The 24338-nt window shown below is 48.8% G+C and overlaps 2 protein-coding genes across 4 annotated transcripts in view; both read right to left on the bottom strand.

Moving 5' to 3' along the window:
• TSPAN14 (tetraspanin 14) overlaps positions 1-5394 on the bottom strand; it is a 46344-nt gene extending 40950 nt beyond the window's left edge. Inside the window, exons 1-2 of one of the 3 annotated variants that reach the window (XM_044420334.1) lie at positions 5249-5390; positions 475-584 (exon numbers count right to left, since the gene is read on the bottom strand). The gene's annotated coding sequence lies outside the window, so the exon portion shown is untranslated. Of the gene's footprint in view, positions 1-474; positions 585-4767; positions 4916-5248 lie in introns of those variants that run through there. The other 2 variants (XM_044420333.1, XM_044420335.1) reach the window with 2 other exon arrangements.
• Positions 5395-13131: 7737 nt separating this feature from the next.
• On the bottom strand, positions 13132-23836 carry PRXL2A (peroxiredoxin like 2A). Its single transcript, XM_044420332.1, has 6 exons — positions 23684-23836; positions 20561-20740; positions 20198-20292; positions 18034-18174; positions 15278-15442; positions 13132-13546 (listed from the first exon to the last, which is right to left on the bottom strand). The coding sequence occupies exons 2-6, from the start codon at positions 20736-20738 to the stop codon at positions 13436-13438; spliced, it is 690 nt and encodes a 229-aa protein (XP_044276267.1). The 5' UTR covers positions 20739-20740; positions 23684-23836; the 3' UTR covers positions 13132-13435.
• Between the last annotated feature and the right edge of the window lie 502 nt (positions 23837-24338).

Below are 24338 nucleotides of genomic sequence, written 5' to 3'. Positions count from 1 at the left end.
AGCAGGGGGAGAGGCTGGCTGGCTGGCCTGGGTTGCAAAGCACCCAAGCAACCTGAGAACTAGCCACGGGTTCCAGCATGGCTTGTAAACCGCCCCAGCCACACAGCCTTGATGGGTTTGGGTGTCACAACCTCCTGTGCTGGCTGAGGGTAATAGTGCTATTAGTCAGCTGGCAACCGGCCCATGCAGGGGCGGAAAATAAACCCCCAAATTGTTTTCCAACAGTGCAGACTTGGTTTCTCTTTAAAACCTTGCACAGTCAGTCGCTGCTGTCTCCGATGCAGCTTCTGGGTTTGTCCCACTGTCTCAGGAAGCCCCTCAACCAGCCATGACACCCTCTTAAATGCAACTCAGGCCAGCATGGTGCAGTGGTTAAGAAAGCAGGACTGGGACTCAGGAAATCCAGGTTCAAATCCCCACTCAGCCATGACACTCACTCACTTTGGGCCAGTCACAACTCTCAGCCTGACCTACCTCCCAGGGTTGTTGCTGTAAGGACAAAATGGAGAGGCGGGTTCATTTCACCCTCCATCAGTCTGGCTGCCCAAAAGATCAGGGTCACTGGCAGCTTCCATCCTGGACATCTGTAGGGCAACAGGTTGGGAAAAGCTGCCATGGAGATTCAGAGATGCAGCAAAGGAAACTTTACTCATCTTTTCCACTCGATTCATCCCCCCACTGCTCCTGATGCAGGAGGGAGAAAAGGACAAGCAAGCAACGAAGACCACAGCATCTGGGCCATCCCCGTCCCCCAGGAGGGCCATCTGCAACCCGCTGCCCCATGGGAAGGACCGTGTTGACTCGCTATACTACAATATTCTTTATTGTATTTTTTAAAAAAAATGTTTTGATGTCATTTGTAAGAAACCTAGGAAAGATCTGTGCCGAGAGAGAGAGAGAGAGAATAGGACAGCATAACAGTCATAGGTAAATAACAAACACAGGACCAAGAAAATGCCAAATTGACATACAGTCCTGCACTTCGGATAACTCAGCGGAGGCTCACCCTTATGGAGCTGTTCCACAGTCATGGGTGGAGTGAACAGCTGCTTGACTGGCATTGCTTATCAGTGAAAAGCAGCATCCAAGTCCATGACCAGCCCATGGCTCAGGGAGTCCACCGACTGGCAATCACTCAGTTGCCAATCGCTGTGTCCTCAGTCATGGCAGCTGTTGGAAATGGGGTAGAGCCATGATTCAGAATTTAACAGGGGAACTCACACACCGATCTTCTAGGAAAGATGAGGGTTGCCTGCTGGGAAGAACCCATTCTCAGTTGCGGCCTTTCTGTGCTTCGGTGCCTGCCTGGTCCATGGGAGGCTTCCAACAGACAACTCAACAGGCTTCTTTGAAGCAACTGCAGAATCCAGCATGCTTTGACGCAGCCTTGTAAGTGTGCCCAGAAAAACTAGTAGCCTGCACATAGTTTGACTAGCCTGCTACCAAACTAGTAGACTGTGCTTCTTTATTTATGAAGCAGCAGCAGTTTCTTCATTGTCCTCTACCAACATGGAAATACAGAGCTGTTCACACTTCACAACAAACCTTCAGTTGAATTACAGCCCCGATTGGCTACCATGCATGAACAACTTCACAACATAACCCACGATCCGCTCATTTGCAGGTTGTGCAGCATGACACCTGAACCTGGACCACCGGGTTGTTTAGGGGCTAAACAGCTCAGCTGCTAACCCAACAATAAGCCTGGACTGGGGGCTGGGCTGCTTCGCCAGCCCCCAGGGAACCTGGCAGAAGGGATGACTGCACTGCACCAGCCATGCAGGAGCTGATCATGGGTTGTAGCCAAAGCAGAAGTGGGTGCGCCGCAGACAGTGGGCCCGTCCATGCATAACTACATGTGAACTGGATTGCATAGCAGACTAGAAGAAAAAAGAGAAGTGCTCTATGAAACCAGGGGGGAGGGAGGGCAGAAGAGAGGCAAAGCAAGGTCTTTTGCCTCCAGCAGCCCAGAATACTTCAGTGGAGGAGAAGATATCCCTACCACTGTGATCAACATGGGAACCAAGCAATCCGAAGGAAGAAAGATCTGTTTGACCTACCGGCTCAGTAATTCAACTGCTTGGAACTCATTGTCACCTACGGAGAGCAAGCAAACTGCTAAATCCACGGCTACTTTAACCCAGACTATCTTCTAACCTGGGTCTGTTGGAACTTAGGATGTTCCACCTCTAGTTCAAAAAAATAAATGGAAACTGCCAACTAAAAGTTTCAGGACAAGTCACTTCCAGCAAACTAGGAAACAATCAGAAGACCTGATGAGTCAATCAGAAATGCAGGAAAAGGAGTGGCTGCTTGTCCGGGCAACTCTGGAGACTCCTGGAGCACCCCGGCCTAGTCAAGAAACCAGAATGGCCACAGATAAGGAGGATGTAAGGTTTTGTTTGCTTGTTCACCAAATCACACCCCTCTACAAGCAGGTGTCATCGACACATTAAGCCTCGGATGCACAAATGCAATCCTGAGCAGCAGCAGTGCCTAAACTGCAAGCATGAATCTTTGTGAGAGCCAGTGTGGTGTAGTGGTTCAGAGCATGGGACTGGGACTCAGACAATCTGGGTTTGAGTCCCTGCTCGGCCAGAGAGCCAACTGGGTGACTTCGGGCCAATCACAGGCTCTCAGCCCAACCTACCTCACAGGGTTGTTGTTGTGGGGAGAAGATGGAGGAGGAGAATGATGGAAGCTGCCTTGAGCCCTTTGTAGGAAAAAGGCAGGATAAAAATTGGAAAATAAAGAAACAATTCAGCATAGGTTGGATCCCTCTCCTTTGACCTGCATTTTGCCTATCCAGGAGCATCTCCTGAAGCTTCCATTTGTTCGTCCACATTCCGTCCATTACAGATATCAGAACTTTACAGGGTTCAGAACTAGAACAGCATCCTTAGATCTGGATAGAAAGGAGATAGAATGGGGTGTCATCAGAACACTGGTGGTACCAAATTCTAGAACTCCGAATTACCTTTCCCAGTGGTTCCATGTACATGTTAAATAGCATGAGGGACAAGAGCCCTGAGGAGCTGTGAGCAGGAATCTCAGCTAGAGACCTCCAGAGCTATTACAGGCACCAAACTCTCTTAAGAACGGTGTATCAGGTCAGCTGGAAATTAGGGGGTTTAAAACAAACCAACAAGCAAACCAACCCTCACCATTACTTGTTTTAAGCACCCTTCCCACCCTGACTACTTTAATAAGCCAAGAAAGGCTAAAGTCCACAAGTAGTCAAATTGACGCAGTAAGCGCCTCTCCACCAAGAAGCTTGTATAACTGGAAAAGCATCCATCATAACCAGACAAGTCCAGGCCAAAATGACATTCATCAGACTTGCATCAACCCTAACACCCAACCCGGCATGGAGATGGTCAATTTTATCTGCAAGTGTTGGACGAACTGGGCTACCAAGTAGTCCACTTTTTTCTCCTTGGAGGTCAGAGGGCAACCGGCTCCCAAGCACCCAAAAAAGCCCAATTGTTCTACATATCGGCACTCTGTGGGTCATAAAATCCTCTTCATCACCCAACAGGACAAGCTGTTGGAAGCTTGGTAAGCTGTAGAGTCTCACAGCCGAGGTCCTGCCTATACCATCACAGAAATCGGTGTTTTAATTTTTCCCACCTGTTGAGGTGTACAATGGTGATTTTAACACAAAGCTTTGCAACCGCATGCAGTTAAGTTTTAGGGATGAAAACAAAACGCTAGGGGATTTCAGCTAGAGGACTTAAGCTGCAGTCCGGAAAGGAGTCCCACTGCACTCAGCGGTGTTTACATATAAGTAGACACATCTTTGCAATGTACGGCTGTGAAAGCTGGATCATAAGGAAGGCTGAGCGCTGAAGAATTGAGGCCTTTGGTGCTGGAGGAGACTCCTGCAAGTCCCTTGGACTGCAAGGCGATCAAACCGGTCAGTGCTAGAGGAGATCAACCCTGACTGCCCTTCCGAAGGCCAGATACTGAAGATGAAACCCAAATACTTTGGCCACCTTCTTAGAAGGAAGGACTCCCTGGAGAAGATCCTAATGCTGGGCACAATAGATGGCAAAAGAAGGAGGGGACAGCAGAGGATGAGCTGGCTGGATGGGGTCACTGAAGCAGTCAGTGTGAGCTTGAGTGGACTCCGGGGGATGGTGGAGGACAGGAAGGCCTGGAGGAATGTTGTCCTTGGGGTCACGATGGGTTGGACACGACTTTGCGACTAGCAACAAGACACATCTAAGGAAAAGTTTTGAGTGTACTACTCTCGGAATGGTCATTCTCTTACAGACATCCTTCCCTGCCTTGTTCTTGGATGTAAAGTATCTAACCCACATACCACTAATGCACTCGTCCTAACTTATCAGACTCAAGATAAGAGATCACATAGCAGCTTTCACCTGAAACCAACCCGGTGATTAAGCAGTTCAAAAAGACAGAAGTCAGGGTGGGGCAGAGAAGAAATAACTTTCCAATCAAGCAGCTACACAATGCTTCATGGGACAATAGGAAGTTTGTCCAGGAGAAGGAGAAACAGGACTTTGGTTTTATGGGAAGGTCAGTATGAGGAGAGAAGTCCCCTGTAAGAAGCTCTCACGGCATCTTAATTTCCCTTTAATTAAGACTGCTGAGTTAGATAGTATTTTAGGAGTTGTCTTAAAATACAAAGAAGAGCTGTCTTCCTAAGCACATCATAAATGAAACATTTCATGCCTACTTATATTTCTAGCATAAGATTTCCAGAGATATTGCAGCTTTATTTGTAACAGCGTAAGCACTTACGCGCAATTAGGCGATCGACGCCGTTTATTCTTTAAGATTACAAGAGAAGGAAGGGCCCCTTCACAAGTGCCCCCTCTCCGGAGGGGCCACAACACACCGAGTACGAAAATGTTTTTGTTACTTCGAGAAGCCAGGCGCAGCTCTGCATAAGCGAACTTGTTACACCGACCTCTCCGAACGGCGCTTCATTTCCTGAAAGGTTTTCTGGCTTTTCGAAAGTAAATCCCAGCGGAGCGGAGCGAAACGCACGCACAATGGAAAGCTTGGATCGGCCGCGAGAAAGACGGCAACGCGGAGACTGCCCGGCCGGCCTCGTAGGAACGGAGAGCGGAAGGATGCCCCTCCGTCCGACCTCCCCCCAGCGGCAGCGAGGAGGGGGCGAGGAGCGAGGAGGGGGCTCCGGGAAGGGAGAGCGCCGTGGGGCTTGCAAGCGGGGCGGGACGCGCAGGCTTTTTCTCGCGGAGCAGGAAACCAGCCTTACCCGCTCCGTCGGAAGCGAAGTTCACCAACTCGGGGGACGCCAGCCCAGCAGCGGCGCTGGAGGAGCGGGTTCAGTTGCCGCCCCGCGGCCGGGGGTCCATGAGCGCACGCGCTCCGCGGTGCACGGCTGGCGCACGGCGATCCGGGCAGGCGAGAGCCGGGTCCCCAGGCGGCGCTGCGCTGCGCTGCCCTGCCCTGCGCCGCGCCGCGCCTCCCTCGGCTCCCTAGCAGGACAGGAAATCTCCTGCGCCGCTGGCCACGCCCGTTTTACGAGCTGTCCGCGCCGGGGCGGCTCGCAGCGAAAGGGAAGTGCCAGCCAGGCAGCGCGTAACATCCGCCAGCCTGCTGCGCCGCGCTAAGGCTCGGCGCTCGAAAGCGGCAGGGCGGGCGAGCGGGTCTGGGAGGCGAGGCGAGCCACGGAGGGCTGCGAGCCACGGAGGGCTGCGCGCCCCTTCGCCGCCCGCGCAGCTCTTCCGAGCTCGCGCCTGCAGCCCCTTCCCCGCCTGCCTTCGACTTTCCCAGGGCGGGTTGCTTCCCCCGCGCGTCTTCTCTCCATATGCTGTGCCCCGAGGACGGCGCTCTCAGGCTTGCCCTGTTTCCTTCCAGGGAACGTTCCGGGCTAACCGATGCAGGATCCACCTGTTGCTCCTCCTCTTGGTCTCTGGGACTGGCAAAGTTCTCCTCCTGAAACATGTTTCCAATGGTCCATTTTCCTATCCTAATCAGATCCGGCTGTTTGCGAAACACTCAACAGTGTTGCAATATTTGTGAGTGCAAGACAGTGGTTTTGTTTTTAAATAGGAGTTTGTGGAGGTTTTCAAAAACAACACACACTCAAGGAAAAGCTTGTATCAGCTACCAGAAAATGGCTGGTAGTTGATACAAGCTGACCTTTCCTCGGGTCACTGGCTTTCAGTCCGGCTGTTTGGTGCAGTCAGAGGAGGGAGAGTGGCTAGGACTGCCTGGAAGGGGTGGCAGGCAAGTTGATCCGCTCAGCCCCTTTTGCAAGAGGGGAGCTTCTTCCCTTTTCTTGCTTTGGCCTGCAGATCATTTCTATTCTGGACCTATGATTGGCTATTCAAAAGGCCTTCCCTAGGAGGAGCTGATACACAGCCTTAAAGGCCGGTCCAGGTGAAACCTGGAACTGTTACAGGATCACTCAGCAAAGTCCTTCCTGTGCAGGTTTTGCCATGTCTGAATCCACCTTCCTTTCTCCACCTGCTTTTTGTAACCTCTTCCTTGGCAGGACTCCTTGCTTGCATGTTTTTGTGTGTGTTTGGGGGGTGGGCTTTTAAATTGGCCTAATAAAGAATTTGGTATTTTTCTTACTGCTTACTCTGCTAATTTTTAGTTTTCTTCAGCAGCTGCCTCTCTCAAATGTAGCGATGTGGGGTTGTGATGGGGAAAACAACCTACGCTGAAATTCAGCATCCCCTCAAAACCGGTGCCAAAAATGCCTGCAGCTTCATGCCACTGATTGTATTTTGTGGCCGCACCTCTATGTGTGTGATTGACACCTCTTGCTCAGGGCCCTGCTGAATGTTACACTGTTTAAAATAAGTTCATTCTGGATTTATATTGTATCTGTATTTTTATTGTACTTCTGTTTTGTATTTTTGAGAAATTGTTGAGAACTGCCCAGAGAGTTTTAGCTACTGGGCAGTATAGAAATAAAATATATTGATGATATCTCTGCAATATTTTGTGACATTCTTGGCTCTGAATGGCATATCCAGTTGGGACTTAGCTGGGGATTTGAATCTGGAACTGCCCAGATTTAGTGCAGTACTGAAACTACTTCAGGGTAGGCAAATTTGATGTTCTGGGCTACTAATCCCCATCGGCCCCAGCCAGCCTAGCCAATGGTGGGGGTGATGGGAGTTGTTATCCCAAACATTGTAAGGGCACCAGGTTAGGGATGGTGGAGTCAATCTAAACTTGCAACTGGGAAAGAGCCGATCTGCCTTTTGCAGTGCTGCTGTACTGCTCTCATGAGAAACTCACATGGGCTGGATGATTCCTCTTTCCTGGACTGCAGTAGAAAAGCAAAGATGTGAACTCAGCAGAAAAGGGGTGTGTGTGCAACAACTCTATGGAGAGGTGGAAATATGGCTGTACCAGAGATGGGGTGGCTTGCTGGAGGGAAAACAGGAAAATGTGTGAGGGGGAGAGGGAGACAGATGTTTCAAAACATTTTCCGCTGCCGTGTTTGGAATATGCTGTGGAGTCCCCCCACTTTTCCCAATTTCTTCCCATGCTTTCACTTCTCTGTGGGGGTCTCCTCAGTAAGGCCTTCCACACCTCACCCTCCCACAGTCACCTGTAACATCTTCTATCATTCTTTTCTCACAGCAGAAAAGCCATTAAAAGGAGGGGCAGGAAGTGAAATGTCTGCCTTCTGATCAGGAGTGTTAGGTGCCCTTCATCCAAAAGTACCTTTGGAAAAAGCAGCTCCAGGTTGGAGTTCAGAAGCAGCTGGGGAAAGGGTCCTAAACCTTCTCCCCATATGCCATTCTTCTTCTGCAGTTCCTTCTCCCTGCAATTTTTCCGCTAGTAGCATTTCCAAAGTATGTTTTCCAGGTATGCACCTTTGTGGTACCACCTGGTGGGTGATGAATGGGAGGTAAAATCATAGAATAGTAGAGTTTAGAGGGGCCACGAAGGTCAACAGGTCCACCCCACTGCTGTTGCAGGACACCAATTTACACCATCCCATTCAAGGTCCAGTTTCTTCTTGAATGTCTCCAGTGTGGGACAGCCCACCACCTCTCTAGGCAGCTGGTTTCACTGTCGTGTTGCTCTGACACTGAGGAAGTTTTTCCTGATGTCCTGCCTGAATTGCTGGGTTGTCACAGCTTGAGTTGAATATTCCATGTCCTACACTCTGGCATCAGCAAGAAGAGATCTTGACCTTCCTCTTTGTGACCGCCTTTGAGGTACTTCTAGAGGGATATCATGTCCCCCCTCAGTCTTCTCTCCTCAAGGCTGAACATGCCCAGTTCTCTCAGCCTCTTCTCATAGGGCAGGGTTTCCAAACCCTGGATCATTATTGTTGCCCTCCTCTGGACCCGTTCTAACACTTGTTTGTCTTTCTGTCAGTCCAGGGTATTCATAAAGCTCTCCTCCAGCTTCTTAGGCACCAAGTTGCTGGACATTTTATAGAGAAACACAATTTTCCTGTATCCTTATTTTCATCCTTGGGCAGTTTTATATATTCCATCTACATCTCAAGAACTACCAGCTTCCCTCTTCTCCAAGTTTGGGAGGAGGAGGAATCATAGAATAGTAGAGTTGGAAGGGGTCATGAAATCCAGCCCCCTGCTGTTGCTGGACACCAATTTACACCATCCCACGCAATGGCTGTCCAGCTTCTCTCTGATTGTCTCCCGTGTGGGAGAGCCCAGCACCTCTCCAGGCACCTGGTTCCCCTGTCGTGTTGCTCTGGCAGTGAGGAAGCTCTTCCTGATGTCCAGCCTGAATCTGGGTTGTCACAACTTGTTATGTTGGAGGAGGTGAGTTAAACACCCTCGTTTTGCTTCTCTGCCCCAAATTACCCCTTGAATCTGCTTTTCCCTCAGAGGCCATGGCACTTTGATGAAAAGGTAATACACAAGCAGTTTGTACAGATGTTGTTTGACTCCTCTGCAGCAGCAAAGAAAAGCAAGTGCACTTGGCCAGCAGAGGTCACTGTTGTAACACAACTGCCCTGAATATAAAAAGATTTGCTACTGCTGATGTTTTAATTCAAGCAAAACTGAAAAGAGCTTTCAAAATGTTACTAATCCAATCCATATTTTGGCTCTTCCAATAGAGCACACTGTTAATGCATTCTTCAGCTTAATTTATTCCATTATCGCTCAGATATCTTTGTTTCCTGTTCTGTAGCAGAGAAGTTGTAACAATTCAATGAGCAAGCCATGAATGTTTAGAGCGGAAGAATGCTTACTGGGAAATACCGGCCATGGACAACTATGAGTTATAAGGGACTATTCCTGTCTACATTTATAGGATTGTGCCTGGAAATTGTCTTATTCTGAATTTACAGCTCCCACTTGGTTAAACCACAAGAGCTCAAGGCAAACTCATATCAGTGAAGTCCTGCAAATTGGAACAGTGTTTAGGCAGAAGAAAAGCTGGCCAAACCACACACGGTATCTCCTGGCAGAATGGCATCCTATAGTGTAGTTATAGGGCAAACTTCACATTGCAAAGTCAGAGCCCCCTTTCCACAGCTGGTCAATGTTTTTGCACCAGAGTGTGCAAACAAGAGTGTGGGAATGCAAACACGTACCTCTAAATCCAGAGCTTTACAACAAATCGACAGACTGGCAGGAATACAAGAAGGCATTCTGCCTGATATCTGCTAGTTCAAGCTGATGTTTCGTATTAAGGAACTGGTGTGTCAGCAGCTGTAAGGTCAACATGAATATTGGGGAGCTTGTCATGACAAAGTTTGAGGATCCACCATCCTGTACTTCTGAAGCCCTAGCAGGGGCATAGTACCAAATGTTGGGATGCAGGTGCTCATCTTTCCCCAGGGCTGTGTGCCAGAGAAGAGTCCCAAATCACAGGTAGCTACAAACCACTTCTAGCAGACTTTCCCTCTCCCAGAAGTGGATAGAAGTTGCTTGTCTGTTCAAGGTCAAGGCACCCCAAAATACTTTGCATGGCAACAAGGAATACACTGTTGCTGGGAGAATTCTTTCCCCAGCTCCTGTAAGGATCGCAACCAAGATGAAAGGAACAGGGATTTTTAGCGGGGAGGGAACAGATATGGTCAAGGCCTCTGCTGAGAAAAAGTGCCAACGCTAGATCTCTCCAAGCTTTGCCTCCATTGCTCACAGCTTAATAGCTTTTGCTCCGGATTTCTCTTCCCGTTTACATGCAAAACCTCCTGCTGCCAAAGGCTTCTGCATCAGGGACCCCACATGGTTCCCAGGGCCGTCTTGACAGCATGATGGGCCCCAGGCAAAGCAGTGTACTGGGGCCCCTACGACAACTACGGTTAATTTTGGAAGTTTTCCCATTTTCCAAGGGTTAACATACACAAATTAGTATGGGGCCCACGGGCAAGTGCCCATTAGGCCCATGCGTTCAGACGGCCCTGATGGTACCCACAGGGGCCTCCAAAAAGGCCCTTCCTCTTTCAAAACCAGACTTCAGATATAAAACTAAAAAACCTTAGGCTGCCTGGCTCTCTCCTTCTCCCTGAATCAGCTGCTTTCAGCAAGCAGGAAAAGAAGGAAAGAGCTTCTTTCTGCTCCATCCAATCATCTTCCATCATTCTCCGCTCCTCAAGAGAACCATTTTGTGGTGGTGCCTACGGCTGTTCCCAAATAGAGTGACAGGTCCAGAAAGCTGAGGGATCCCTGCCCTACAATTTAGGGCCTGCATCTAGGTAATCAGCACACTTCTGGCCTGCACTGTTTCTTGCAGTGTGGATTATCCCAAAGGTTTTCTTTCGGTGGGAAAAATGTCTCCTGTATGCACTTAATTTAAGCCACGCAACCTAGAAGTGCAGTTTCTGATAGATTTGTTCTCCTGGTGCCCACTCTCTGTCTGTCCTGATTTTTATTCCCTGAGATTTGTTTAAAATTAATTCTTCCTTATTGCACCTCTAAGCTACCCAAAACCCGTAGCTCTTGGGAAGGTTAATGTTAACATCGGGAAACACATTAATGAGAAAGGTGGCATTCTTGTTGTGAGCCAAAGCGCTACTTTCACTGCCAGGGTTCCGTGTGGTTTTGTCTTTTGCACCTCAGGCCCAGTTCTGTCCTGCATTTGTTTTGGGGTATGCAACTTTCCATTTGCCTTCTGTTTTGTGACTAACCCGGACAGCTATTTTTTGAACTAGCAACATCTTCCCATGGCAGCCATGTTGTGTGTGCACCCACAACTTTTTCAACATTCCAAATATGCCCACTGACCCGAAATATTGGGGAACGCGATGGAGAACCATTTTCCTGGTCCACTGTTTTTTCTGTGAGAGACCAGATGGAGCATTGTTGTTTATGCACACGCAGTAAAAAGTGAAGGTGATCTAACATAATAGACAATGCCATCAGCGGGGTTCCTAGCGGGAGGCTGCTACTGCTACATCAGTCCCAACAAACAGGATGGATTAGGCCCATGCCAGATGCACCTACTTGGCTCTGGCCTTCCAGCACCTGCAGGAGCCACCTGGCATCTCAACATGGAAAGCCGCTGTTTCGCTATTGGGGCAAGCATGTATGTCCCACAGACCAACCTGAACAGGTTCTTGGTGCCCTCAAGCAGACAGTGGCTTGACCTTCTGATGCTCACCATCTCTCCAACGGTGAAGGCTTTGAAGATGGACAAGATGGAGGAAGGAAATGCTGGGGAGAGAGGAGCTCAGCTCACCCCACTCCCCAGGGAGCACTCCTGATTGGCTACCGAGGCAACGATCTCACAATGAGAAACTGTGACATCAGCCCATGAGGCAGGTCTGAGGTATCTCCACAGCCTCCCAGAACAAAGCAAACTCAGCAAGCAGCACCTGGAGAGCATCTGGACTTTTTATATTTGTGGAAACAGAGAACCTAGAGGCTGTCTATGAGGTCTTCAGGTGTTGCCACCACCAAGACGATGGTCTGTTAGTGGGGAGTACACAATGCAGCTGAGACACACAGGCGAGCAATGGGTTTAAGTAGCACACATAACTACACTGCAGCTATGTGTTTACTCAGAAGCAAGCCCTGTTGCAGTCATCCAGGCTTACTTCCAGCAAGCACAGGCGGGATGGCAGCCCATGCATCAATCACACAACACCCCTGCATGGTCGTCAGTGTAATTAATATCATAAACTGGGTACAGCCTTGCCTAAAGGGATTTAACAGAGGACTTCCCAGCTTGCGCTCTTAACAAAGAAGTGCATGTCACATGTAAGGATTTGGAAGTCAAACCCTGTTGGCAGTCCTCTTTCAGTTTTAGGGTATTGGAAAGCAGCGCAGCACGTGTTATGTTAAAGAGGTTGCATGCAACTTTGTGTGGCAGCTTTTAAAATGTAATAGTAGGCAGAAACAGGGGTGGGGGGTTGTTCTGAACAGGAGCAGAGAAAAAGAAGAGTAAACCCCTCTCTCCTCCAAGGAAACCCTTTCAAAAGCTGCCCCTTTGCTTGCTACAAGTTGCAAGAAAACTACTCCTGCCCCTGCCAACCAATTACAGCATGGAGGTTGATTCTGGTCAGGAGGGAAGGCACTGCAACTCCAATTAAAATGATGCATTAACAAAAATATTACTTCCGAATCATGAGTAGTAGTAGGTCCTTCATACTTCTCATTAATCAGAACTCATCTGGAATACTGTGTCCAGTTCCGGGCACCAAGATTTAAGAAAGATGCAGGAAAATCAGAAAGGGTCCACAGGAGGGCAACAAAAATGATCCAGGGTTTGGAAACACTGCCCTGTGAAGAGAGACTAAGAGAACTGGGCACGTTCAGCCTTGAGAAGAGAAGACTGAGGCGGGACATGATATCCCTCTATAAGCACCTCAAAGGCTGTCACAAAGAGGAGGGTCAGGATCTCTTCTTGCTGATGCCAGTGTAGGACACAGAATAATCAAGTCAAGTTGTGACAACCCAGATTCAGGCAGGACATCAGGAAAAGATTTCTCACTGTCAGAGCAACACGATAGTGGAACCAGCTGCCTGAAGAGGTGGGGGCTCTCCCACACTGGAGACAGAAACTGGGCAGCCATTGAGTGGGATGGTGTCATGTGGTGTCCTGCAACAGCAGGGAGTTGGACCCAATGGCTTTCATGGCCCATTCCAACTCTATGATTCTATGAATTCTCCAGGGCTTCCTAGTGACTATGTTTACACTGAAAACAGTGCACCGAAAACCAAGCAATATTCACTTTTGTAATGATTTTGAATGTCTTTATTAGCTTTCTCTCATCCATTCTCTGCACAGATACCCAGATACTCCTGGCAGTTTTGTTCCAACTGGAAACCATCCTGGCCTGATCTTAAAATTTTAGATCAAGCCCTTCATCAAACCAGTAAGACAAAGACACAAAGAGACACTGGATATCTGGAGCCAAGAGAACTAAACAATGGGACCTTGTGCTCAAGGTATTTGCAAACAATTTAGTGCCTAGCATAGATACAGTGTGAGTTTATAACCAAACATTCTAGTCCAGTTTTATAACTAAGAGGTCAATGTGTATCTATTTTTTATCTTCTGAAGGTTGAGGCTTGATTTTCTTAAGCGCATCAATGACCACATCAAGGCTCACTTTGTCTCCAAATTCCTTCTCACGGTGCTCCAGCAGAACACCCTAAAAGGGAAGGAGAAAATATGGGTTAGAAATGCACCTGTGCACAAGATTTTATTACAGTACTGATATTTCCCTAGCTATCTGATTCTTGCCCCTGAAGGATCTGATTGCCAAAGGACAGATCCCCAATCCTCTTTAATAAACCCAAAGTTTTCTAGTCCTTATTATTGAGATTTAAGAGCAAAACAGAACGCCAGTGTTCAGAGGTTCGCATTGTTGCAACGTATCCAGTCCTACAAAAGTCACGATCTATAGAAGTTTTCATCCGCCAGTCGACGGACCAGCACCGTTCTGCCAGATACCCCGTCGGTCCATGAAAGAGCTGCATCCTGCTCACCGCAGACCAGTGCGGGGGCTCACTGTGCTCCACCACCTCTTCCTCAGTTCACATCATGTTCGTGGGGGGTGTGCTGGTGCTGCCAGGAGGGCTGGGGAAGGGAGACATGGCTCGAAGGGAGCCAGCGGGGAGCTGCCCAGCACCAGGTCTGCCTCTAGCCAGGGCTCCAAAGGTCAGGCCTTTTTCTGCTATGTTGCGGTAGGGGAAATGTTGCGGCAGGGTTGTGTTGAGTGTGTTCTCTTAGCCAATCTGTTCTAGTGTGTGTGGCGGTTTGAGTGGGTGGGATTAGTTGTACTTCACTATTAAAGCAAGTTATTTCCGGTGTCAATGTCAATGTAGCACTTCATCTATCGGAAACAACACTGCAGCCATGAGGATCAAGTATTCGTAAAAGAAGCAACAGAAGATTTCGCACTAGCCTTAGTAGAATTAAATGTTACTCTCTGAAAATTTCTGTTGTATTTGATTACATTTAATTTCAACATTGTATTCTTCTATTAGTATTTTTACCGCTTAGTTTCTGGTTATCTTAGAGAATTTTCATTTTTTGGTATTTAAAAATGAATCCACAAAACACTATATTAGGCATATATTGCTCTTTCTTTCTGCCTCAGTGGTCCTCAAAATGATTTTCTTATTTTCGCCAGCCCCCAACTATAAAAAGGTTGAAAACCGCTGATCCATATGGAAGCGGGCACACCAACGCTCTTCCCACTGAGCCCCAAACTGGTCCAGCCGGCAGGTGCATCGGCGGGCCTTGCATCCACATCTCCTGGGGTGTCAAGTTCTCCCGAGAACCCCTCCCCAGCCTGTTCTCCGCTGGCTTCTTTCCCACCATCAGGAGTAGAAGGGGGCTCTGTGGTTGCCCTTGAAGACCTTTAATCCAGAGCTGGCTCAGGTGGGAAAGTCTGGGCAGCCGAGGCCTCACTAGTCTCAACAACTCCCATATCAGAGTGAGAACTCTGAGCCATGGCTGGTTCAGCTCTCCACTCCCCCTCCTCCGAGTCTGAGTCGCCATTCCCACCGGAGCCCTCCATCTCTCGTGCGCACCTGGGAATCTCATCTGAGCGCCTGCGTAAAACAGACAGCATGTTTCTGCTGCAAAGCACAGTGTGATTCTGTTGCAAAGAAGGCACACTTATTCTCCCATGCAGTGTGTTTCCCAAAAGATTTAGCAGGATTCCACGGGGGAAAGAGGACTCTAAACATTGCTGGGGAGCCATAAGTTAGCCGTACCTGCTCTGCAGAGATATTTGCCATCACGATTAGTTAAGTGGCACCTTACCCAAGTATCAGTTCCTCCATGCAAACAAACAAAACTACATTTTGCATGCCCTCCAATTCATGATTGCGCATAGGAACGAGGAGTGCACAATGCACACACATGCAAATACCTGTTTCCCAGGACCGAGCACAAAAACGCCTCCCAGGATAATGCCTTCTCCGTCCAAGTTCCCCGTGAAGCCACTCCTCCAAGCACGGAAGAAGTTCCTCCAGACATTGTAGCGGATCAGGCCCATGAACAACATCTTTCTCTTTTGAGGTCCGTAGAATCGTTTCTGCAGAAGGGGACCAGACACAATGAGCCAAGACAGAAAGATCAAAAAGAGAAGAGGAAAATGAGAGCCATCCAGGGAACTATCCTGACACGGAAGAAGTAGAGGCAGGTGTAGTTACCACAGCACAAACACGGTTCAACACGCAATACACAAGACCGAGCAAATGCTGCCGTGCTGCAAGAGTGCAGAGTGGGCAACATGGTACTTGGCACACACAAAATTCACCTCCCCAGCCATCTCTGCTTTTGTGAGAAGGAGGCAAGGTAGAGTCAGTGCAGCGCAGGGCCACAAGGTTGCTGGCTGGGTTGCAGGGGAAGCCGTATGAGGCGAGATGGAGGGAGCTGGGCCTCTTCAGCCTGGACAAGAGGAGACTCCGAGGGGATCTGTTGGCGACATGCAGGTATGTGAGGGGGTGTCACACGGAGGTGGGTGGAGATCTGTTCTCCCCTGCAGAGGAAGGCAGGACGTGTTCCAAGGGAGCCAAGCTCAAGGAACCAAGGTTCAGTTTGGATCCCAGGAAGCACTTCCTGACGGGACCCCGAGGGTGTGGAATGGGCTTCCATGAGAGGTTGTTGAGGCCCCAACGGTGAGGGTGTTCAAGGACAGGCTGGACGTCCACATGGTGGGCATGTCGTGAGCGGAGTCAGCTGGAGCCGGGGGTCAGACTAGATGGACTGGGAGACTCACTCAGTTTCGATGTTTCTAGCCCTAATGGCTACAGACCTGCACTTAGGTTGAAGGATGTGCTGAAATCAAAGACAGCAGAAAAACGATTAGGTAAGATCTTTCATGCTTTGGGGTGTGACTTCAAACTGCATAACTTGTGTCAGTTGGCACCGAATTTGAATTCCCTGGTTGCAGAATATTAATTCCCTTTCAGCACACACTGTTCCAAGCCCAGGCAGTTTTTTACTGACACAAAACACACCTTCTTCTCTGAACATGTCTCTTGATGCTTGTGTGCCCATCTCTTTGTCCCTGACTGTGTTTATGCACGCACGTTCCATCTCTGTGAATCTGCACTCTGAATCTGCCCTGCTCACTGAGCGGCTTCATCACCGCAACCAAAAACACCGAAAACCACAAAACTATACCACAAACCTGCTGCTTGGAACCATTCGCTTTTTTGATGTTATTAGATAGCTGGATGTTTTTGCTAGGCATCTTGTATGAGAGACCAGGCACTTTAGAAATCTGGTATCTGTATTGTGACGTTCAAATTGGGGTCAAGGATAGCAGTGCTGGAGTAGCAGAGACAAGCTGAGAAGGAAGTGTTTCAAAGCAGAGCAACAGTGTGTGTCCACCCTCTTGGCCAAAACTTTACAGCGATGGGGCGTGATCTGAGAGCGAGGAAATTAAATGGGCCTAAATCTGTGCTGGACAGTTGCTGGACAGGTTCCTGCAGAATGTTTGTGGAGGAAACCGGGATGTATCTTGTAGCAGGGGGATTCCGTGTGGAAACCGCGTAATCTGCACAGTCATGCGTGGATGCTGGAATGCAGGGGAAGGCAAAGAGGCTGGACTTGCCACAAAAAGTAGATTTGTTTACCATCCTGCCCAATTCAGAACCCCCAAATGTGGCTCCTGGTCAGAGTAAAAGAAGCTTCCCCCCCCCCCCCCCCCGAGAAATGCAAATTGCATTCAAGAGGTACTCCCTGCTTTCGTAAACATAGCAATATGCTCTTATTTATCCCTCCTTGCTATTTTCCATGTGCGCTTGTATTTTTAGCTTTCCCCTTTTAGAGGACTGGATGACTAATTGGGACATGCAAACCTCTTGCTCTAAAGGATTAAAATTTTGATGGGAGTAAATAACCGCCTTAATCTTTCTGTTGATCTATGCATGCTTATAGGGAAATCATGCAAAAACACGCCCCCGTTTCAAAGCTGATCTGTTTTTGGCATGCATCTGTGAGTGGTGTGGAAATAGCAAAGTTAAAGCCAATTAACCTATTATGTTTCAGCTCGGCTAAACTGATTTCCGTGCCTCCAGCTTCCCTCAAGACTCTCCCATGGCAGTGGAAAGGGCTTGCCAGGGCTGAGAATGTTCCTTTGCACATCTGTCAGCAGAAGTGGGGCATTTAGATATCATGCAATGGGACTTCACAGGTGGGGTCACAGATCTGGTTTCCGACCCCACACATTCCCCATGGAGAAGATAGTAAGAGAGCCATGCTATGCGGCAAGAAAAAGAGGGTTATACACAGCCATTAAAAAACAAGACTCTTTTAATGCACATTGGCCAGGGTACCAATTTGTCTTACAAAATCTTTCTCTTCTGAATGGACAGGGATCGCACATTCATCAGCAGTAGGTGAGCTGAAGTACTTTTGCTCATAAAGCCATCTTTGATCTCTCCCAGGGATGGGTGTGATTCTGGCTCCAGGAGAGAGGCACTAGCAATGTGGGTGAATGAGCCTTTTGGCTGTGTTTGACACCAGCAGCACAAACCAACACATGCCAGGGCACCCGTGAGCTTCATATGCAAAAATGCCTTTCGACAGAGTGGTTCAAAATCTCACAGGCAGACAGAAAATTGGGGGACAGAGAGAAGGAAGAACAGCCAGGACACCAGCTGGCAATTACCTCACCTTTTCATCCAGAAAGATTTCCCCTTTGAAATAGGGCTGGAAATCCTCCACTTCAGTCCCGATGTTCTCTTTCACAACAGCATATAAGGGGACGCCCAGCTGGTCAAGCTGCGGCTTGAGAGAGGACAGCTCAGCGGCCTCCTAAAGGGAGAGAATGGCCGGGTTTACAGGGTTCCACCGACAGGCACCCCTGCTTAGCTGTGGCATTTACATTGCTGTGCCAAGACATGCCCCGGAATTAAACACAATGCCTGAACTTTGCTGCTAAGAGGAGCCCTGGCCAGATATAATGGAATGAATTCGTAGAACTGGCGTTCCAGTCCATTACCGCTTGGGGGTGTACCTGAGGACAGAAACTCCCAGAATTCCTCAACACTGGCCATGCGGGCAGGGCCTTCTGGGAGTTGAAGCCCAAAACATCTGGAGACCTTCTGATCTAACAAGACTTTCTCAGGTTTTTTTATTGCGGTTGGTCATCTTCAGCTTCTCACTTTTAATTTTGTCATCTGCTGTTATTTCAATGTCTCACTATATCAAAACCGTAAAACATTTAAACCATTTTATTGTTGTATTTGTATATTGTAAACCCCTTTGATTACTACTGCAGTATTCATCTGGATAGAGATTTCAGCCTACTTATTACTACATGGCATTTATATTCCACCTTTTTTCTTGTTGCAAGGAAACCAGAGCAGTTGACAAAACTCAATTTTTACCCTCACAACAACCCTGTGAGGTAGGCTGGCCTGAGTGTCTGTGACTGTTCCAAAGTCACCCAGCTGGCTGCATGGCCGAGCGAAAACTAGAACCTGGATCTCGCCAGTCCCCAGCCCAACACTCTAACCACCACACCAGCAATCTAAGACTAAGTAAGAGAGTCTCAACCTAGATGAAGAACAAGACTTCACTTCTGCATTACCATTAGGTGTTGTTTGGCTGTACACTGCTCATTAATACACTGGCCTTCCTCAACTAGAATTCTCCAAATAGGCTGGAAGGCAAGTCTCGTGGCAGATGGCAACATTGGCTGGAGAGAACAGGACACTGAGGAAAGGCTCTTCAGAGCAAAGGAATCTTAGTCCTTAATGAATAACAAGCCCAGTGGCCAAAGCATCTCTCCACTGGGTCATGCCACTATCCTGGGACATCTCCTCAGCTCATGACCCATCTTCTGGAGCCCAGGGAAGAGAGGACGAGGAAGTCAGATGTAGGAGTGCATGAGCATTGAAGAAAAAGTGCCAAAAGGCACAGGCTCTGGCATGGAAGATTCAGAAGAAAAAGCGGAGGGGAACAAACACGAACCAAAACTTATCAAGAAGGAAACATGAAGCTCTTCAGCATAGTGCAAAAGAACTGGCAACGTACTTGGGGTCTATAAATGTGGTCCCATGGAAGCGTACATTTCACATAAAGAGAAGAGACCTACTGGGTAGGACGAATGGCTTATCTAGTTCAGCAACCCATTTCCCACTGGCCACCTGGATGGTCCTTGGGAAATGCACAAGCAGGACATGGGGCCACCCCCACAGCTGTTCCCCAGCAACTGGCATCCAGGGGTGTGACTATGTCTAATCCCCCTTTAAAGGCATCCAATCTGTTTTAATTCTGGTGACCAGCTGGAATGACATCTACCACAGGAAGGAAGCATTTTAAAAGATGCAAGATGGAGAATCTCTGAAAACAGCACGAGGCTGACCGTGTGACATAATATGGCAAGTGTGAGCAACAGGTCATCTTCCAGATGCTTTGACCTTCAGTTCCCATCATCCTTCACCAGTGCGTATGCCAGCTAAGACTGAGCAAGGAGTGCTGACCTTGATCAAGTTCTCACTGAGGTGGAGCACTGTGTCTGGACTTTGCTACATCAGAAGCAGGTTGAGGCTGACATAAACAAACATCCCACAAAGCACAACCGAAAGAGGAAAACCTTCCACAGAGACAGGCATTAGGGGAAAGGATTCTAGAGTAATCTTTTCCCTGACTCCTAGCTTTCTACAGGAAGGGGGCTTTGTAGAGAGGGGCACCTAGGCAGCCAGATGCGGGTTTAACACTTCAGTGGAAACTAGACCCTCATCTCTGTCCCGAACCCACAAGCTTCCGGAAAGATCAGCTTTCTCACCCCGTCTGTTCTCCAGAACTTCCCACACAGAAGTACCCACAATACCTCTCTGCACAAAAATCATCCGGGGCGCCGAACTGCCATGATGACCGCACCATTCTTCTTCCACAGCTCTCCTGCTTTGAGTGTTCTTTGCTCTCCTAAAGAAACAAACAGTAGGGTACTCTGAATTCACTCAGCGTAGAGGCAGGCTTTGCAGATGATCTGAACTCCAAGGCCCATGAGCAACCTCATTAACCATCACCCACAAGTCATATCTCGGTAACAGAGGATGGTTGAGCCTTTCACTGGATAACAAGTCCCCTTTCTCCACACCTGGAAAGCTCGGCTGGCCACCCCATCCCAGTGCTCAGAACATGCTGTGCCTCTTCCTAGAATGCTCTGCTGGGGAAGGAGCCCAAGTCTTACCGTGTCCCAGCGTCTTCAGGTCAGCCTCCGCAAGAAAATCCAGCGAGGCCTTTTCCGCTTTAGGGAGAAAGAGATCTGTGTTGGCCAGGATGATCCCTGTCACAGCAGCCCCGATGGCTCCCAGGCCAGCGGTCCACATGGCCATGGAGAACGACCCCGGGTCCAGCTGCAAACACATGTCTGGGAAGAAAGGAAGCGACATGTCACTCCAGCCAGAGCATGGCTAGGCCTCCAAACGAAAGCACTGCAAAACACCACCGGGTCCAAAAGCAGAGTCTCGTATCTTGAAGACTGACACATGCCTCATGGCTGCCATAGGTTAACATGGGTACCATCGGGGAATGCTTACAATTTTGTCCTGAGTCCTGGTGCAATGGGCTTCCTAGAAGCATGGGCTTGATGCTCAAAAGTGTTCTCTACCTGCACCAGCATGGATGTTTCAAGCAAGTATTGTCAAGCTGGTGCTGAGCTGGGTCCATCAAGAGGCGCTTTGGAAGTGAGGGGGGCATGTGGAGGAGGTGGTGGTGTAGCTAGGGCTGGACCACAGGGCCCCAAACCAAGACTCCACAGCCCAATAGCCTGTCCACCCAGACGAAGGGCTCAGCATCAGTTCCTGCGTGAGCATGTGCAAAGTCACCTAGTGAGCTTCATGGCCATGTGGAGACTATCACTCAGATTTCTCAGGTCGAAGACCAACACTCTACTCACTACCCCACACTGCTGCAGTTGCAAGGTAATCTTTATCACTGCAATTCTACCTATTAAAGTGAGTTTTTTAAGTACTGGTAAATAATTAAGTTGCATTCCCCTGTTCATATTTTTTTGGCATGCGTGCTCCAAATTATTCAAGTGCCTTAGAGGCTCTTAGGCCAACCACAGCAGTAAGTTGCTTTCATATCCTTGTTTTGTTTATGCAGAGCATCTCATTGGCATCAGCTCTTTAATTCCGCTTGATTGCTTTATCACAAAATTGCATATTTCGCTTCTGGGAAGCGCTCGTTTGGCCGAGAAGGGAACGCTGAAGCTGCATAATTCTAAGTCCACCCAGGCCAGCACTGATGGAAAGTTACTTTCCCAAGTGTCGCTTCGGGTCCTTTCCTAGCGATCGAGCCAGGCAGCTCGGACCTATAGAGCTCATCTCTGCCCCAACAGCGTTCTCAGCGAAAAGGCTGGTGACATGCTTATGGCTGCACTCTAAACAAGCAGCAGCTTCTGGGAAATCTTCCAAGTGAGTCCTATGCAGAGCATAATTGCAATCTAATGTGGCCATTACCCAGACATGGATAACTGAGGCCAGACAAACTCTCCCTTTCCAGAGAGTCATCGCTGGTGCTGCACCAGCTGAACCCGGTGGAGGACCCAAGTGAAACTCAGAGGCAATCTGAGCTTCCAGGGATAAGCCTGGCTCTCTGAACAGGTCCGGAGCATAAAAGTGATCCTCGAAAGGGCCTGCATTGTCCTCAAAAGCAAGCTGAGCAGCTCTTCCCTGGGCAAAGCAAGCACCTATTTGGCTTGTGCATGTGTGAACCTGCCTGTCCTCCAGCAGTGCTGAGATCAGTCTTAATCTTGGAGGAACCCCTGTGCAAAGCAACCTGCGTTAGAGAGCGATAACATCAAACTGAGCTCCTTCTAATCTGTGACACAGTTTGAAAGAGAGAGAACCAAATCGGGTGCCCCTCGAGCTTGGCCTCGGAGGCTACCAAGTTCTTGTTTGAAAAAGATTCCAAACCAAGGCATCGCAAATCGCAGGGGATTCTCTCCAGGCTTGGTCCCACTGAAGTCCTACTATATGAGGGCTGAAGACTCCCTCATTCATCACAGTGAATTCATTTGCAACCTACAGCGCGGAAGGGTGAAGGCGGCAAGGGCTGGGTTGCTGGAATAGGTTTTTTTAAAAGGATGTTGGGAGTTCTGAGATAGGACATAAATAAAGCCATTCCAAAGAACGTGTAGCGGGACGAAAACCGCAGGCATGTCATGTGCTAGACCCAGGAGGGGATTCCGAGCTGGAAAGTCTCCACGTGCATAGTGCAACTCCTGACACATCTCCTCGTGACATTTTGGCGCAGATGTGCTCACACCTGCTTCAGCGGTAGCTACTGCTAACTCTTCCCCTGTCCCAAGGGCAAGCAAGGGAAGATGAAGGGAGAGCTGCAGTCACATCTCCCAACCCTTTAGAACCCCAAGACAAATACAGACCTAGATAACCCAGGTCGGTTACCATCTGTGCCATTTCCCCTACAACTGCTCTTAGTCCCATGAGCAATCACACACAGGAACCCTCGCAGTTGCAGGTATAAAGGACTACGAATGGTTAACATCTCCTTTGCTGAATTGCCATGTCAGTATCAAGTAGCTATTGTTTCTTGCTCCTTAAAGTTTTGCTTATGCAAAAACTGCAACACTAACGTTTTGCTTATACAAAAACGGCAAGGCTAAAGTTTTGCTTATGCAAAAACTGTAACATGTAAGGAACAAAAAAATTAAACAAGTAAGATGAGCAATTCAATCCACCATACGAAAGATAGCCTACTACTGCTGCTGCTGCTGCTGCTGCATTGGATTTATATACCTCCTTTTTCCCTGTGAGGAACCCACTGCAGTTATACTCTTACAATATTACACATGCATTCACATGCTAGCAAGGTGTCTCTCTTTTATACTACGCCAAGAGTGGCAAAAGCCAACCTTCCCCAACCTGGTGTCATACAGATGTTTAGACTTCAGTTCCCAGCAGCGCCAACTGGCATGGCCAATGGAAAGGAATGCTGGGCCTTGTAGTCCAAAACATCGGGCAAATACTAGGAAAGCTGGTATAAACCATAGAATGGGATGAACACACGTCTGTAATTTAGGCATAAGCTGCTGTTCACCTTAGATACTCCCAATTCACTTGAGAGAGGACAATATCCTGTTCATGAAACACTCCAAACACACACAGTCATGCACACAATATTAATTGCCAGGGGTTAACCCCCCGGAGCAATCTGCTCCGTTATTCTAGACTCCCTGCAGCATGTAAGAGCACAGAGTATATTGCTGCACGGAAGGTCTGCTCTTGCTTTGCTTTACTTCTTTGGGATCGGTAACGATTCCAAAAACGTGTGAAGAGAATTCACTTACCGGCACTCCACACGACCCGTACGCCTGCAGATACACACGCTTTTTAACATCCAAGGTCCATCTGGAGGAGAGGAAAGCCAAGACTTTGTGGCTCAGCAGACCGGCTGCTGGTGTGTGATAAGGCGAATGCAAGCACGATGCCTTCTGACCTGCCCTCCTCCAAGACGACAACGTGGGCAGGCCCAGGCCCATTACCAGCGAGAAAGCCCTTGGCACCGGGCCCAGCACTTCACTCCAAGCTCTGTTAGCCAACACAGGCTGTGTTGAAACAGTGTCGGCAATTTATGAGCATTGTGCAAGAAGCCTCGTGGTGGAAGCGATCTTGATTGTGTGGGCGAAGTTCCCAAAGTCACTCGCAGACCCCCGAGAACGGATGCTCTGCTTAGAGCAGCCTTGCCAATGAGCACAAAGGTCTTACGTGGCCATGGGATGTTATCGTGAGCCCGCCCGCCCACATGCGCTTCCTTACTTGGATGCGGCTTGGCAGAAAAAACACTCAAGCCTCTTTTGTGAAGGTTTCTCAGTGGCTCCACTGCCCTGGAAGTGAGTTTTACTCGCCAAAGGTGACCACGCCAGCAGCTATGTAGGAAGTGTCATTTCATATGAGCGAGCCAGGAGCAGTTATGGACATGTCTACGCTGGGGGCAATACGGTG

This window comes from Varanus komodoensis, unplaced genomic scaffold (assembly GCF_004798865.1).
Source record: "Varanus komodoensis strain SLA01 unplaced genomic scaffold, ASM479886v1 scaffold11, whole genome shotgun sequence".
NCBI classification, from domain to species: Eukaryota; Metazoa; Chordata; class Lepidosauria; order Squamata; family Varanidae; genus Varanus; species Varanus komodoensis.
This window is presented reverse-complemented; position numbering and strand designations above follow the sequence as displayed.